The sequence below is a fragment of the Amyelois transitella genome, chromosome 27, assembly GCF_032362555.1.
Source record: "Amyelois transitella isolate CPQ chromosome 27, ilAmyTran1.1, whole genome shotgun sequence".
NCBI lineage: Eukaryota > Metazoa > Arthropoda > Insecta > Lepidoptera > Pyralidae > Amyelois > Amyelois transitella.
The window spans coordinates 6268493-6284733 of NC_083530.1; the positions used below are offsets into that span (position 1 = coordinate 6268493).

General features: G+C 36.0%; 2 protein-coding genes across 3 annotated transcripts in view; one reads left to right on the forward strand and one right to left on the reverse strand.

The window, feature by feature from the left end:
• Positions 1 to 34: 34 nt before the first annotated feature.
• On the reverse strand, positions 35 to 2862 carry LOC106138243 (uncharacterized). The gene is made up of 2 exons (XM_013339352.2): positions 2718 to 2862; positions 35 to 1365 (listed from the first exon to the last, which is right to left on the reverse strand). The coding sequence occupies exons 1-2, from the start codon at positions 2718 to 2720 to the stop codon at positions 538 to 540; spliced, it is 831 nt and encodes a 276-aa protein (XP_013194806.1). The 5' UTR covers positions 2721 to 2862; the 3' UTR covers positions 35 to 537.
• Positions 2863 to 4330: 1468 nt separating this feature from the next.
• LOC106138246 (uncharacterized) overlaps positions 4331 to 16241 on the forward strand; it is a 32517-nt gene continuing 20606 nt past the window's right edge. Inside the window, exons 1-7 of one of the 2 annotated variants that reach the window (XM_060951932.1) lie at positions 4331 to 4580; positions 4959 to 5105; positions 9962 to 9976; positions 11073 to 11226; positions 12748 to 12941; positions 14075 to 14278; positions 15167 to 15319. In XM_060951932.1, the coding sequence (XP_060807915.1) occupies positions 4969 to 5105; positions 9962 to 9976; positions 11073 to 11226; positions 12748 to 12941; positions 14075 to 14278; positions 15167 to 15319 (857 nt within the window). In that variant the 5' untranslated portion in view covers positions 4331 to 4580; positions 4959 to 4968. The remainder of the gene's footprint in view (positions 4581 to 4958; positions 5106 to 9961; positions 9977 to 11072; positions 11227 to 12747; positions 12942 to 14074; positions 14279 to 15166; positions 15320 to 16241) is intronic. The other variant, XM_060951933.1, reaches the window with a different exon arrangement.

Sequence of the window (16241 nt, forward strand, 5' to 3'; positions counted from 1 at the left end):
ACAGTATTGTTTTTGTACAATAAAAATTCATGGAAATCGTGTATATTTTATTATTTTTAATCAGTCAAACAATGCAACATAACCTTCGTGATTTAACTTTAGGTTTTCGTTATAAAAGTCTACAATAAATAGAAACTCAATTATTAAATTATTAGTTACCATTTCTTTGGAAAAATTTATAAAAATATGTAGGTACGAGTAAAATATATGCCATGTGGCATTTTAGAATAGGACCACTCTAGCACTCTCCCATGGATGTCGTAAAAGGCAACTAAGTGAAATGCTAATAGCATAAGGCTACGGGCTAGGAACCTATCAGTGTTTGAATTTCAATTCCATCTTTAAGCCATAAAGCTGAACGTAGTCGGTCTTTGTAAGAGAGTTGGCTCTGTCTACCCCGCCCCGTAAGGGATAAAGCGCGATTATATGTCTGTATGTATGTGTACGAGTACCAAACTTTGGAAATTAAAACGAAACTACGTTTTACAATAATTAGCACTGATCAATAGTTTATTGACAAATTATTACTACTTATTATCACTTGAAAAACGCGTCGTTATCCTCGTAACATTCTACAGGATTCTTCAATCTCACTAACAAATCGAAAACAACATAAATTGGGTCCCACTTCTTATCAAAACTCAATGCTTTCACATTCTTCAAATTAGATATTTTGTCTAAAGCGTATTTATATCTATTGTAAAGATATATCCCGTCATTTGTTGCCACATATAGCTTCCCATCAACATCCATAGTCATTAAATTAACAGGGAATTCAGTTACTTCAAACGCCGGCGCACCTGTATCTAACTTCACTCTATTGACTTTCTTATCCTTAAGGAAGAACAAATTATTATCATCATCCACTATAATGTTATCTGCAAAATCGTAACGCATTTCAGGAACTAATTTAACACCGTCCAGATCGAATTTATATACTTTTCTGCGTATATTTGTAAAATATAAATCATCCTTATAATACAGGCTCAGTATTGGTTCAGATATGGGAAATCTTTCTGGTAAATTTCCATCTGTCACCGCGTACAAACCTTCAGCACAGCCGATATAAATTCTGTTCTTATTATTATCCACAGCTAGGCTTGTGGCGTTTCGAATTCCCATGAAGAATCCGGCTTGGTGATTGTTCAGATTATAATAACCTGCTCCGCCGTTGTATAGGATACCTCCTTGGTCGTAAATGAAATAAACGCTGTTTTCTTTGCTACTGTAAATCATTTGCTTCACTCGGTTCAGTCCCTCCTTCAGTACCTCCATGTTGTAGTATTTGTTGTTGAAGAATGTGCCCCGACATTTCTGCGCGGACGCAGCTGTGATCAGCGTCAGGATTAGAAGAAACTTCATGTCCTGGAATTTAAGAGATTTTTATAAGTACGTAAAAAAAATTGTTGGTAAATACGAAAGTTGGTTTATTACCTCTTCAGTTATATTTATACCTGGAACTTTAGAATGGAACCACTCACTCTCTTTCCCACGGATGTCATAAAAGGCGACTAATTCTTCTTGTAGGCGATAGGTTACAAACCTGTCACTATTGGAATCTGAATTCCATCATTGTATAAAAAAGCTAAACATGGCGTTTCAGTCTTTAATTTTCAGACTATTGGTTCTGTTTACCTCGTAAATGTATAAATACGAGATAATATGTATTTATGTATATCAATGGATGGAGACTTTTTTAATCCAGCACAATGCTGATATCAAAGGTCATTGCAGGTAAAAATGACCACAAAACATGTAAAGTCATGCATGGTGTCCTCGTGATTTTCGCTCGCACGTTTCAAGGTTCACCGAGCACAAATAAATAAACGGTACAACTTAGAGTAAGCATCTGTAGAACGCGCACTTTTGTATATATCTTCTATGAAATGTAAGCATATTTTAATCATGCCTGTTACACGGAATAGTTGTCAGACATAAATGTGGATCCCATCTTTTGCTGATCCTTTTTATATGCAAGTTAGACTGTAGGTACTCATGTCAATACATTTCACCAGAACATCGTAGACCTTCGCCTTCAATGTTCCCATTTGGAGTGAAAATTTGTTTAGTTAGTTAACCTTCATTATTCACCATTCCCTTTTCTCTTCCTTTCATCATATCTTCGCTAGGTTCACAAATTACAATGTTTGGTATTTACTTTTAAGAAACAGAATTAATCAGTACTGCTTACTAAGATGTATGTACTTATTGGTATGGTTTACGAAGGTTCTTCAGCTCTAGATAGTATTGAAATGATGCGCGCACTCTATAAACAAAATGTAGGCTATCGGTTGGATCCATGGATCCTAGATTGCATGAGTCAGGTTATTACACGAAGCGACTTCTACCTGACCTCCGTTACTTTTCCAGGTAAACCTAATTCGTATTGAACCGATCATAGTTACACAAATCCAGTTGTCTGAATGGCCAGTTTCCTCACCACGTTTTCCCTCACCGTAAGAGCCCGGTTAGTATTCAAACTACTGTAGGTACCTAACTTAAAAAACAGTCATCAGTACATGGTCAAGGTAGGATTCAAACCTGTGCCTTTCTACGCTTCACGCATTTTAACTGGGCACCTTACCAATTCGACCACTGACGCTCACAGCACAAATACCTAGCTACTTATTCATACTTAATTAATCAAATTAATTAACCAATCAGGTTTGTCACTAATAATTAAGTATATAAATAATCAATAACACACAATAACTTACCATTGAAGAACGCACACTTGAAAATCACATAATTTCGACGAAAAATAATTCGATCGACACGACTGGCTGAGCGAAAGGTTTATAGAAACTAAATCATTGTACGTGTGTACGTTTGTTCGTTTGAATCTCATGACGTAATCAGGTGTGGTCCATTCGATTACTTATTATATAACCGCGGCCGAAAGTGGTTATATTTTTAACGTAATGCATATGAGAAGGTTCTTATAACGAAAAGTAAATATTTGTCGTTTTTTCAGTAATAATTTTCACAAATATTGAAAGTCTTTTATCAAAAGCTTATTCCCGTCAGAGTTCCGGAAATAAGAAATTTGAGGCCCTGTTTACATATTCCTGAAGATATAATCTTTCATCTTCTTCCTAGGGTCAGTCCCGATAACGTCCTCGCTTCTTTGAAGAGCCCGGAATCCGCCTCTTAGCATGATCCTGATTTGGATTAGTCAGGTTTTTACACGAAGCGGCTCCCGTCTGACCTTCGCAACCTTTGTAGACGACGGCAACCCATATTGGATCGATCATGATTGCACATCCTGAATGTGCAGGTTTCCTCGCGATGTTTACCCTCACCGTAATAGCGCATCCACATATAGGCTCCTACTAAATATATAAAAATTAAATAATTTGTTTAATTGAAAATATTCTTGAGTGCCTATTTTGTTATAGTGTGAGGGTCCTAATCTACTGGGAGCACCGCCACTGATCTTCAATAACAAATTGTTCTATATAATTAAATTTTACTTTTATTAATGAATTAATTAATTTTTCAAAAACTAAACTACGTATACGCGTGAGGACCAGTGCGCAGTAACTGACCACACGCCATTCATTCGTCGCTCTCATACAAAATCGCTGACACATAACAGTCACACTTACATTGCGTCCCTACACACACATGCCCGGCGGCACGGCCGGTTATTCAAGTAGTTATAATCTATCTCTATTCCAACTGCAAAATTAATTACTAACAATAAATGGTAGGTACGAGAAAAATATTACTTAGGAGCTCGTGATTTGAAAAAAAAAAACGTTTTTTAAAATAAATTTGTCACCTTGGGTTTCCTCTGTAAGTATATTGCAATAAAAAACATTCATAATATTTTTTATATATAGCTGTTATTAAATTCTACATCCAGTCCGACTACTAGCACTTGTCTGGTTTTTCAAAATCAAGTATCAAAGATAATAGCATTATAATGAAGTAGTAGTTAGGTAACTACTTTTCTTTCATTCTTGTGGCAATGTTACTGCTTCATGAGCTAATTTCAGCCAATGTTGAGTAGTTATTAGTAAGTAAGTATTCGTTATAGAATAATATTCCGCATATAATGGTTGAGTAATAATTTGTCTGTACATTGAATACAATACTCATGCTCGACAACGAATAATCTGTAATCTACGCTTACAAATTATTACTGGAAAAATATAACAGAACAGTACAAAATGAGCAGAAACAATATGACGTTTTGGTTCCCGCCAAAAAGTTCTCAGATAAACAGTTAAATGTCATTGTCAATGTCGGGTCGGATAAATAAATGTTCAAAAGTGAAAGAAATTGTCAGTGATGTCCTGTCCTGTCAGTTAGTCTTAGTCGGCTTCACTTCATTCATTTGCAGATTGTTGAAGAAAACAAGAAATGGAGTTGTGCCGTTGGTTGTTTATTAAAATTTTCTGCCGACTGAACTGATAATTGCGATATTAATTTCTAATCAGTGAAAATTTTAATTGAACTCGATCAGTGTAGCCGTAATACTCAAAGGGACGGATGTGCAAGGAAATTATAAGATTCGTTGTATGGTTTGTGTAAAAATATTTTTAGTAAACAAAATAGATCTTCATTTGTAAGAGGTATGTATTTTGCTTTAGATTTCTGTGTACCTTGTCTGATCAAATAATTGGTACAAATTGTAGTAATTTATTTAAGTTTTAAGTACCATACGCGCCCAAAATTACAAGTTATATTTTAATTTCTTTAGAATTAATTGAGTTAAGTGCATTGAATTCTCAGTCAAAACTTTTTATAGAAATTATTTTAAGTAATTATTAACTGCCGGAGATATTATATTTGAAATAATGAAATTTAATTCATAATTAAAACTTAAAAAGATTGATAAGGCAACAAAACAAGTATGCAGGGATAATAGCAACCAGAAAGATGTAGTCTCTGTCTGTCCCTCGTCAATAGAGGCAACACCATTATGTATTTAAATCTCCATTACTTTCCAGGATTGTAAAGATGGGCACACGGGTCAAACGATGGTATCGTTCTCGAAAAAACCAGCTTTTAATAGTGATATTTCTGTTAGGTCTTCTCATGTACACCGTACTTATCAACCACAATACTCAGGAACTAGATTTGGATATAACTAAAAGGTAAGTGCGATCATAATTAATGTTTTTATATTTAGTATAGCGTAAAGCTTTTTTTTAGCATAGCAATTTTTAATTGTAATGTGATGTGTATTGTGCATGCGTTGAGGTGGTAGTCTTGTAAGTCAGTCAACAGTATAATTAAGTATGTATATGGAACTGAAAATTCACCAAAAAAATTATTGATAATTTATTAATGTAAAAGCAGTATGATATTTGAGAAAATTTATAGCTTTCAGTCAATCAATATGCTTATGTTTTTTTTGAAAAATAATATAAATACTACAGCCATATATAGCTACTTATATTTTTGACTGTATTATTAATTTGTATTGTCAGTGTAACTGTTTTCTTTTTACTTTTTTGTGGGTATCTAGACTTAAGTTTAATGACATTCGACAGCAAGTAATTTCTACTCATGAAGTTAACCAATTTTAGATCAATATGATAGTTTAGTTTCACTTTGTGCAAATGGGAAACCCTGGTTTGTTGAGATATATACACATATCGCCTACGGGGTAGACAGAACTAAAAGTCCTGGAAAACTGAAAGGCTTTACGTTGAGATGGGTCTTAGTAATTGAAACAGGTTTATCAGTATCGGAGATGAAGTATTTTTTATATATGTCTAATGTACATTCACATATTTATCAAGATATTCATAAGAACAGTCATTATTTACATAGAAAATTTATTGCATTCTTATCGCCCATTACTTGTACCTCCTAATTACCGTAACGAGGGTTTTGAGATTCCATTTATTATAGTTTTGCAATTTCCACCGCGTTATATTGCCATAAATATTAAGTATGTCACTAAACATACTTAATGTATTTGAAACTTTTTTAAACGGAACATTACAATATATTTATTTTTATGTGCAATAAAGAGTTTACAAACAAGCAAACAAACATTTTTCTTCTTTAAGATGATTTCGATGAAAATTCGTAAAAGGTGACTAAGAGATAGGCTTATAAACTTGAGATTCTTCTTTAAGGCGATGGGCTAGCAACCTGTCACTATTTGGATTTATATAATACTAGCTGTGTCCGCGACTTCGTCCGCGTGGAAAAGTTATTTTGGGCATCATTGAAGCCCTCAAGGATGAATAATTTTCCCCGTTTTTTCACATATTCCATTATTTCTTTGCTCCTTATAGTTTAGTTGCAGCGTGGTGTTATATAGCCTAAAGCTTTCCTTGATAAATGGTCTATTTAACGCAAAAAGAATTTTTTAATTCGAACCAGTAGTTCCTGAGATTACCGCGTTCAAACAAACAAACAAAAAAAAAACAAACTGTTCAGCCTTATAATATTAGTATAGATAAACTCAAGCTAAACAGCATAGGTTGCGGAGGTCAGACGGGAGTCGCTTCGTGTAAAAACCTGACTCACCCAATCCAGGATCATAAAGCTCACATCACCACTTGGACTTACGCCAGATTTCTTAGAATATTAGGTCATATTAGGACACAAAAAAGGCCTCTGTTTTTATTAAAATATTAAATACCTACATACTAAACTGTGTCGAGCGACGCTAATTTCAATTAGAGCCGGAACGTCACACTTTGCATGCGTTACAGAATCACAACAATGAGTGAACAATGACATACATGTAGTTACCTAATACCGTACAGTAATGTTAAAACATTTGGCGTTTCTCAAGCTGAATGATATAGGTATTTCTTTTAGGAAAGTCATTGAGTAAATGTTTTTTATTGATTTATTTAGAACTCACAACTATCATTACTAAAATCTAATATAGGTACATAAAACTCACGCCTCTTTCCCGGAGGGGTAGGCAGAGACTACCTCTTTCCACTTGCCACGATCCCTGCATACTTCCTTTGCTTCATCCACATTCATAACTCTCTTCATGCAAGCTCGGCGGTTTCGGGCACTTTTGACCTGACCCTTCACCAGGACGTCCTTAATTTGATCAAGATATGTTCGTCTAGGTCTTCCCACCCCGACCTTTCCCTCCACACTCTCCTTGTATATCTGCTTAGTCAACCTGTTTTCATTCATCCTCTCCACATGACCGAACCATCTCAACATACCCTTTTCTATTCCTGTAACTACATCTTCATTCACATCACAACATTCCCTTATCACGCTGTTCCTTATCCGGTCACTCAATTTCACACCCAACATACTCCTTAACGCTCTCATTTCCACTGCATTTATTCTGCTTTCGTGCTTCTTTTGCCATACCCAACTTTCACTCCCATACATTAATGTCATACTAATATAGGTATAGTTATTTTATCTTTCTCAGGAAGAAATTTACGTATAAAGTTTGTTAAAAATTTATTATTTAAACAGACTTAGACCTCGGAGTCCAAAACCATTAGTTAATATTGGAAATATATAGTACCTAAACATTTGCAAAGGAATGTTAAAAAGAATTTCCCGAAATTCCCACCGGGACAGAAAGTAACGCGATTTTTTCCCACATACATACATACCAGTAACCGCCCAAAACAATTAACAATAAACAATGTGGATTTGATTGTATCTACACCAGATGCGGCTGGCTATCAGTAACATCATTAACGTTATCCAATATAAACATGGTCATCTTATCCGCACTATTAATAAAGAGAAAAGATTTGTATTTCTGTATATTTAAGAATAAACAGGTAACAAATAAACTAAGGAACAAAGATGGTCATATAAGGGTATTTTTTATCCTAAATAAAACCGGGAAATGCTATTTGATTATAAACATCGTTAATTCGGCATGATTGTTTCTAAGATTTTGCGAGATTCCCACGGTAGCGGAAAAAACGGGTCATTGGTCATTGTGCGAACGAATTTGCAGACAAAAGTTATCTAAAGCACGCCTAAGCTTGAAGGAGTATCCACTGGAAAGAACATAAGTATCATATACCTTCATCCAGAAAAAAAAATGCTGTTTACGTAGGATTACATATATAAGTGTATAGGCTATTCTATGTGGCCCGCTGTATATTCATCGCAACATTCACGAAAATAGCATAAATTTTTTTTGGGTTTAAATACTACATCTTAAAAAATTTGCGAAATTAAAAAAAAGTGCAAATTAATAGCCTCGTCCTCAGTACTCATAGCATCGTGTGTGCGAAATTTTATATTGTCTAGTCGATAAAGTGTGAAAAGAGGATAAACCGACAAACATACTTTCCGATTTAACTATGTATATTGTATGTACATTTGTAACAATACTAATATAATGAACAGCAAACTCAGGTTACTAATTACAAAAAAAGCAGAATAAAAAATAAAAAATTAAAATCTACTTCGAAGAAGTACACTAAAAAGTTAAAAATAATTGAAAATTAATTTAGTAATACTTCGGTTCGTAACCGACCTATTTACATAAATTTTTGGAGTCGGTGTTTGCTAAAATATTAATATTTTTAGCTTATATATTTAATATTTTGAAGTCGGTTTTATATATTTTTTAATTGATCCTTTTGGGTATGATTAAATTACTTATGCTTAACATCCGTTCTCTTTCTTTCTTTCAGCTTGTATTCTAATTTTTAGTTATTTTAAGAAGTTCATTTATCCTATACTTGTTTTGTTTGCTATATTATCTGTTCTTAAAATAACCTTTTTCACATGCTTTTTCTGTCTTAGCACTTGTGTGTAGCCTGACATTGATTGCACTCTGTGTAGACCCGCTTCTGTGAGGCGTTTTGTATTAACGGTGGAGACGACCAGACCATACAAACTGCTTATTAATGACAGGTGGGTGTAATAACTATCAGACCTAACACAGACATGGATCCAAATAGATACGGCGAGAGATTATCCAGTTATATTGTTTCATTTTGAATGTGTACTGAGTCCGATTAGGGCGTTTGCGATAATTACTTTTAGCAGATGCTGTAACTTGATCTAGATGACGTGTCTCTGTCAAATGACATTTGCTATCATCCTAATTAAAAAATGAAAAAAATTCTGGCCTATTGAGCAATTACATTTGATGAAATGCTTTTGTGCTGTAGGATTTATGGTGTGAGGTATTTCGAAAAACCCTTATTGAGCTGTATCAGAAAATCTTTGTCGTCAAAAACAAAACTAGTAAGAAAACCAACACTTACAACTTCGTTCTACGGTCTTCTGCCGTTATAAGTTGTGAGGTCCATATAATACCAATAGATAAAAAAAAAACAATGTATCTCACGAGTTATACATATACACATCAAATTGCTCGCACTCTATCGATATTAAATAAAAAAAAAATTACATTTTAAATATTTTTTATGCAGATTAGTGAAATGGCGTTATCTATTTCGATCTATGGCTGTGGCACTCATATAAATCTAAAAGTGACCAATGTGAATCTCAATTCTATCATTAAGCCAAATAGCTGAACGTGGCCTTTCAGTCTTTTCAAGACTGTTGGCTCTGTCTACCCCGTAAGGGATATAGACGTGATGTTATGTATGTATGTATGTATAAGTGACCAAGATTTCTGTATTGTTATACTAATAAGGAAATTCCGAAATTATTTTTAATCTTTACGACTTTTCCTTGTATTAACGTAATGAATACACATCTCAATTTAATAGTCTTATGTATGTATTTTTATTTTGTCAAAAAATGCTTAATATGGGAATAATTTGTGCATGTAAAATGTGTGGTGTCTGATTTTATTTATTTGAAAAAAAAAATTGCGTTTGGATGGAATTTTATAAAGTTTTGTCTGAGTGACCATAAGTAAGTTTCGACAAGTGAAGCGATTAAACAAAACGGGCTCGAGAGACAGTGTTCCCGCGGGAAAAGCGGGAATTCTCCCGGGAACATGCGAAGACGAGAGAGATTCCGTTGTTATGCTTTATGTTAATGCATAATTTTACCTTTTTTTCAGAAACTCCATTCTTGCGTGAGTATTTTTTTTATTTATTTATTCATTTTGTGTTGCCATTCGCATGAGTTAAATTTAGAAAAAAATAGTTGAAATTGCTATGATATTTTTAAGTAGATGAAATTAGTGCATTGAAAGCATGTAAAGTCGTTATAATTATGGTAAGTTATAACATACGTTTATGTCTTTAACACATTGTCGACTATTAATTTATATGTGTCGTTGTTTATTGCTATAAAAAAAAAGATTTTAATATTTGTTTTGTGTTACGTATAACCTGAAAAACTTGTGGGCCGATTTTGATAAAATTTTCGCTGTTGATAGGCCAACTTTTGTCTTTGCTATACTGTTGGCTCTGTCTATCCCGTAAGTGATAAAGACTTGATTATATTTAGGTATGTATGTAACCTTTATTTAATGGATATTTCTAGAAGAGCATTGCCGGTTAAAAGCTAGTAAAATTATAAGGCAAGCCTAATGCCAGCATATAGCAACAAGTAAGATTCAGTATAGCCTAGCTGCGTGACATTTGTTTTACATCAGATAAGATAAGAGAATTATAATATGACTCTGATAACACACACGAATCTTACATCTTAAATTAATGAGTTAAGCCATTAGATGCTATATAACGTATTATGTTACTGTACTCAGTATGCTGACTTGATAAAAAAATTGCCTGAAATTCAAATTAGTCACGTCTATATCCCTTGCGGGTAGACAAAGTCAACAGTCGTGAAAAGATTAAAAGGCGACGTTCATGGCTAAATGATAAAATTGAGATTCAAAGGAATAGGACCACTCCATCTCTTTCCCATGGATGTCGTTAAAGGCGACTAAGGGGTAGGCTTATAAACTAGCTGGGCTAGCAACCTGTCACTATTTGGATCTCAATTCCATCATTAAGCCGAGCAGCTGAACGTGGCCATTCAGTCTTTTCGGGACTATTGGCCGTAAGGGATATAGACGTGACTTTATGTATGTATGTAAGTGTAGAAATTTTAATTGAGAACACACATACATACATAATATGTATGTGTGTTCTCAATTAAAATTTCTACGCAATAAAGATATTACAAACAAACAAACAAACGTTCCCATCCCACGTCTCCAGGTACATTGAGCACAAACTGGAGGAACAGCTGAAGCTGGACAAGGGCACGGGGTGTCAGATGCCCGAGCTGGACCCCTTCGCGGCGGAGGTCACGCAGTTCGACCGGGACCTGCCGCGGGTCACGTGCGACGGTCAAGATTGGGTCAAGTGTTATGTATGTTGGTAGAATAAATCACTACATAGTATAAAACAAAGTCGCTATTTTAGTCTGTTTGTCTGTATGCTTAAATCTTTAAAATTACGCAACGGATTTTGATGCGGTTTTTTGTAACAGGTAGAGTGATTCAAGAAGAAGGTTTTTATGTATAATAACATTTATAATTTTGCACCCGTGCGAAGCCGGGGTGGGTCGCTAGTATAAATATATAGGGGACAAATTACACAGATTGAGTTAGCCTCGAAGTAAGTTCGAGACTTGTGTTACGAGATACTAACTCAACGATACTATATTTTATAATAAATAAGTATATAGATAAACATCCAAGACCCAGGCCAATCAGAAAAAGTTCTTTTCTCATCATACCCTGGCCGGGATTCGAACCCGAGACCTCCGGTGTCACAGACAAGCGTACTACCGCTGCAGTAAAAATGTACTAGAATATATTTTTCCTGTGTATATTACGTCATTATATTTAACAGGGTGTACAGAGCCAATGGTTTTGTAATTAGCGAAAGATTTTTTAGCGAGATTATGGCTTTGGTAATGATGTCATTGAGATCCAAATTGTGTCGAAGTAACTAAGTTCGAGACTTGTGTTACGAGATTCTAACTCAGCGCTACTAATTCAACGAAAGATCGTTTCTCGTCAAGCCCTGACCGGGATTTGAACCCTGAACCTCAGATGTCACAGACAAGCGCACTACCGCTACGCCACAGAGGTCATAGTAACGGGTTGTTTTGACTGCTTCAATAAGCGTCGGAAGAGAAGCAATTGCCACATGGCTATATATTATCACAGCTACCAAACCCTCATAAAAATATATATATGTAGGTATATACATATAGCCAAGTCTATATACCTTGCCGAGGCAGACAGAGCCTTGTAAAAACTGAGAGACATCGTTTAATTGTATAACTTTATGATGGAATCGAGATTTAAATAGTGACAGGTTACTAGCCCATCGCTTACAAGAGTAATCGCAAATTTATAATCTTTTTCATTAAAACAACTGCGTTACTTATTTCCTCACGAGTTCTCCCTCACCGTAAGAGAATCGGTTTGTATTCAAACTAATGTAGGTACATCTAAAATAGTCATTGGTACATGGCCGAGGTGGGATTCTAACCTGTGACTTGCGCCACACGTTAAACCGATTTCGCCACCGACGCTTAAAATATAAGCGCTATTACAAGTCCGATATCATGCCGTGTGGTTCCCGGCACCAATTGAAAAAAGAATAGGACCACTCCATTTCTCTCCCATGGATGTCGTAAAAGGCGTCTAAGGGATAGGCTTACAAACTTGGGATTCTTTTTTAGGCGATGGGCTAGCAACCCGTCACTATTTGAATCTCAATTCTATCTTAAAGCCAAATAGCTGAACATAGCCTATCAGTCTTTACAAGACTGTTGGCTCTGTCTACCCCGCAAGGGATATAGACGTGACTATATGTATGTATGTATGTATCATTCCGAATGTATGTATGTATAATTCCGGTCAATCGTTTCCTTCAGCTCTCAGAATGCCGCGTGACCGCCCCCATCCTGGCCCGTTACGGCAACGTGACGTGCACGTACCGGGATATTCTCTACGTGTCCGACGACGTGTACCACATCGGGGCCGCGACCGCGACGCGCGGGGACTCTGTCTACCCGCTGCGGGAGAGCGACTTCGCTAAGGTCTCGTGCGTTGAGGAGAACGGTCGGCTGTGAGTTGTCCGCTTTTTTTACTTATTGACTGACTGACTGACTAAAATTAATGTTGTATTCGGAAACAATGCGCCTCTCCAGACTATCTCGATTTATATTTACAGTAATTGAGTGGATGACCTGTGAAGAGGTAACAAAAAAAAACAAATAACTGTATGTAACATACAAATCCCTTGCAGAGTAGACAGAGTCAACAGTCTTCAAAAGATTGAAAGGCCACGTTCAGCTGTTTGGTTTAATCATTGAATTGAGATTCAAATAGTGACATGTTACTCGCCTATCGCCTAAAAGAAGAATCCCAAGTTTATAAATGTCGCTTTTTACGACATCCATTGGAAACAGATGGAGTTGTCCTAAGTTATTTTTTCTACAAATGCCGGGAACCACACGGCGCATAGTAGTAAAAAACCGATTATTTCTTACTCTTATCTCCAGTTGTTGTTATGCCGTGTGGTTCCCGGCACCAATAAAAAAAAAAGAATAGGACCACTCCATCTCGTTCCCATGGATGTCGTAAAAGGCGACTAAGGGTTTGGCTTATAAACTTGGCATTCTTCTTTTAGGCGATGGGCTAGCAACTGCTGTCACTATTCGAATCTCAATTCTATCATTAAGCCAAATAGCTGAACGTGGCCTATTAGTCTTTTCAAGACTGTCGGCTCTGTCTACCCTGCAAGGGATAAAGACGTGATCATATACATACATACATAAAATCACGCCTCTTTCCCGGAGGGGTAGGCAGAGACTACCTCTTTCCACTTGCCACGATCTCTGCACACTTCCTTCGCTTCATCCACATTCATAACTCTCTTCATGCAAGCTCGGCGGTTTCGGGTACTCTCGACCTGACCTTTTGACGTGATCATATGTATGTAATCGCACCTTTAGAATAATAGAGACCTTATCCAAAAAAGGTAGTTTTAGGAAAACCGAAACCGATCTCAAACCGAACGCACATTGGGTGATGGGAGGGCATGAAAGAGACCGAAATATACGCGTAGCTCCTCTCACGCGAAAATAGGCCTTTGTTTTATAAAAAAAGTTGGTAGGTCATGTCATTCTATGACTGAAAGTCAACTCAAAATTTTGGATTAGGTCTCTATAATTGAAAAGGTGCGGTGTGTATCTCCAGTTTCAGCATCCCGGCCCGGTGGAGCGGCCACGTGGCCGGGTTCCGGTCGACAGTGGCTCCCCGCCCGTCCCCGCCCGGCCGGGAGAACTCTCTCAACGTGTTGATATTCGGCTTCGACTCCACCGCCAGGAATGGTTTTATACGCAGAATGCCCAAAAGCTATGAGTATTTGACGAAGAGTTTGCACGCTGTCGTGTTGAAGGGGTGAGTCGGTTTGGCGTTTTGATGTTATGTTATGTGAAAGAGATTCAGTGATCCTATTCTTTTTCTACCAGTGCCGGGAACCACACGGCACATTGCAATAAATAGGCGACCTTATCACTAAAAGTGATCTCATGCAGGTAACCTTAAAATTATGAATGCAATTTCATATACATATCTACATACATACATAAAATCACGCCTCTTTCCCGGGGGGGTAGGCAGAGACTACCTCTTTCCCCTTGCCACGATCTCTGCATACTTGACTATGAGTTACAGTTACAGTTATACTATATATAATTCGCGAGAAAATGTTGTTTTTACTTTGTACACTACTAACTACCAAATACGGATTTTCACAAAATTTCATATTTTATAGAGAATAGATTAAAGAAGAACTAAAGGGGAGGTTTGAGGTAAAAAATTTAAAAAAAGAAGGCCACATTTAGCTAAACAAAATGGAAGACGCACGGTTCGTCGACACAATTTTTATCTTTTACGATTCGTCAACTGAATGGACTCCCAACTTTTTTGTTGACGAATCGTGCAATTGTGAAAACTTCGCGAGAAAATTTTGTTTTTACTTTGTACACTACTTACTAACTACCAAATACGAATCTTCACAAAACTTTGTAGTGATATAGTATAGACATTGTAATAAATATTAAGCCAAATAGCTGAACGTGGCCATTTAGTCTTTTCAAGACTGTTGGCTCTGTCTACCCCGCAAGGGATATAGACGTGACCATATGTATGTATGTATGTATTGTAATAAATAATAAGTTTAAATAAAAAAACAAATTTTAAAAACATGAAAATAAAAACAAATTTACGACCAGCTAGTTGTAGAATACTTTAAACAAATTGATTGTTGTAAATTGACATTTACAGATTTAACATCCTAGGCGACGGGACGCCGGCCACTTTGTTCCCGATACTGACGGGGAAGAACGAGCTGGAATTACCTGACGCGAGGAAGAAGATGAAGAACAATAAAAGCGTTGAAGATATGCCGTTCATATTCCGCAGGTTGAGGGATGACGGGTGAGTTAACATCTATACCTATGTATATACATATAATCACGTCTATATCCCTTGCGGGGAAGACAGAGCCAGCAGTCTTGAAAGACTGACAGGCCACCTTCAGCTGTTTTAAGCTTAATGATAGAATTGAGATTCAAATAGTGACTGGTTGCTCATCATCTCACGTCCACATATCCGTAAATTGATAAAGTTGACATTAAACATACATATGGTCACGTCTATATCCCTTGCGGGGTAGACAGAACCAGCAGTGTTGAAAAGACTGAATGGCCACGTTCAGCTATTTAGCTTAATGATATAAATCAGATTCAAATAGTGACAGGTTGCTAACCCATCGCCTAAAAAAGGCGTGATTTTATGTATGTATGTATGTATAAACATAAACATATGATCACGTCTTTATCCCTTACGGGGTAGACAGAGCCAACAGTCTTGAAAAGACTGATAGGCCACGTTCAGCTGTTTGGCTTAATGATAGAATTGAGATTCAAATAGTGACGGGTTGCTAGCCCATAGCCTAATTAAAAAAAACTAAAAAACTACGCTTTTATTGCTAGTCAAACTAAAAAATAGAAAATAAAAATTAATGACAAAGGAATTCAGTAGTAGCAAGTCGAACAATCAGTTATAGTCAGTTGTAGTAGTAATTACCTCGGATTAAAATTATAACAAAATTAAATTTATAAACAAAACAATTTAAATCAGAGTAAAAAGCGTGGGGTGCATTTTACTTCATTTTCATAACTCTCTTGTCATAAATATATGCTAATAGAATGATTTTAATATTTACTACATCAGGCACCCCACGCTTTTTACTCAGATTTAAATTGTTTTGTTTATAAATTTAATTTTGTTATAATTTAAATCAGAGGTAATTGACTATAACTGATTGTTCGACTTACTACTACTGTTTTATAATTCC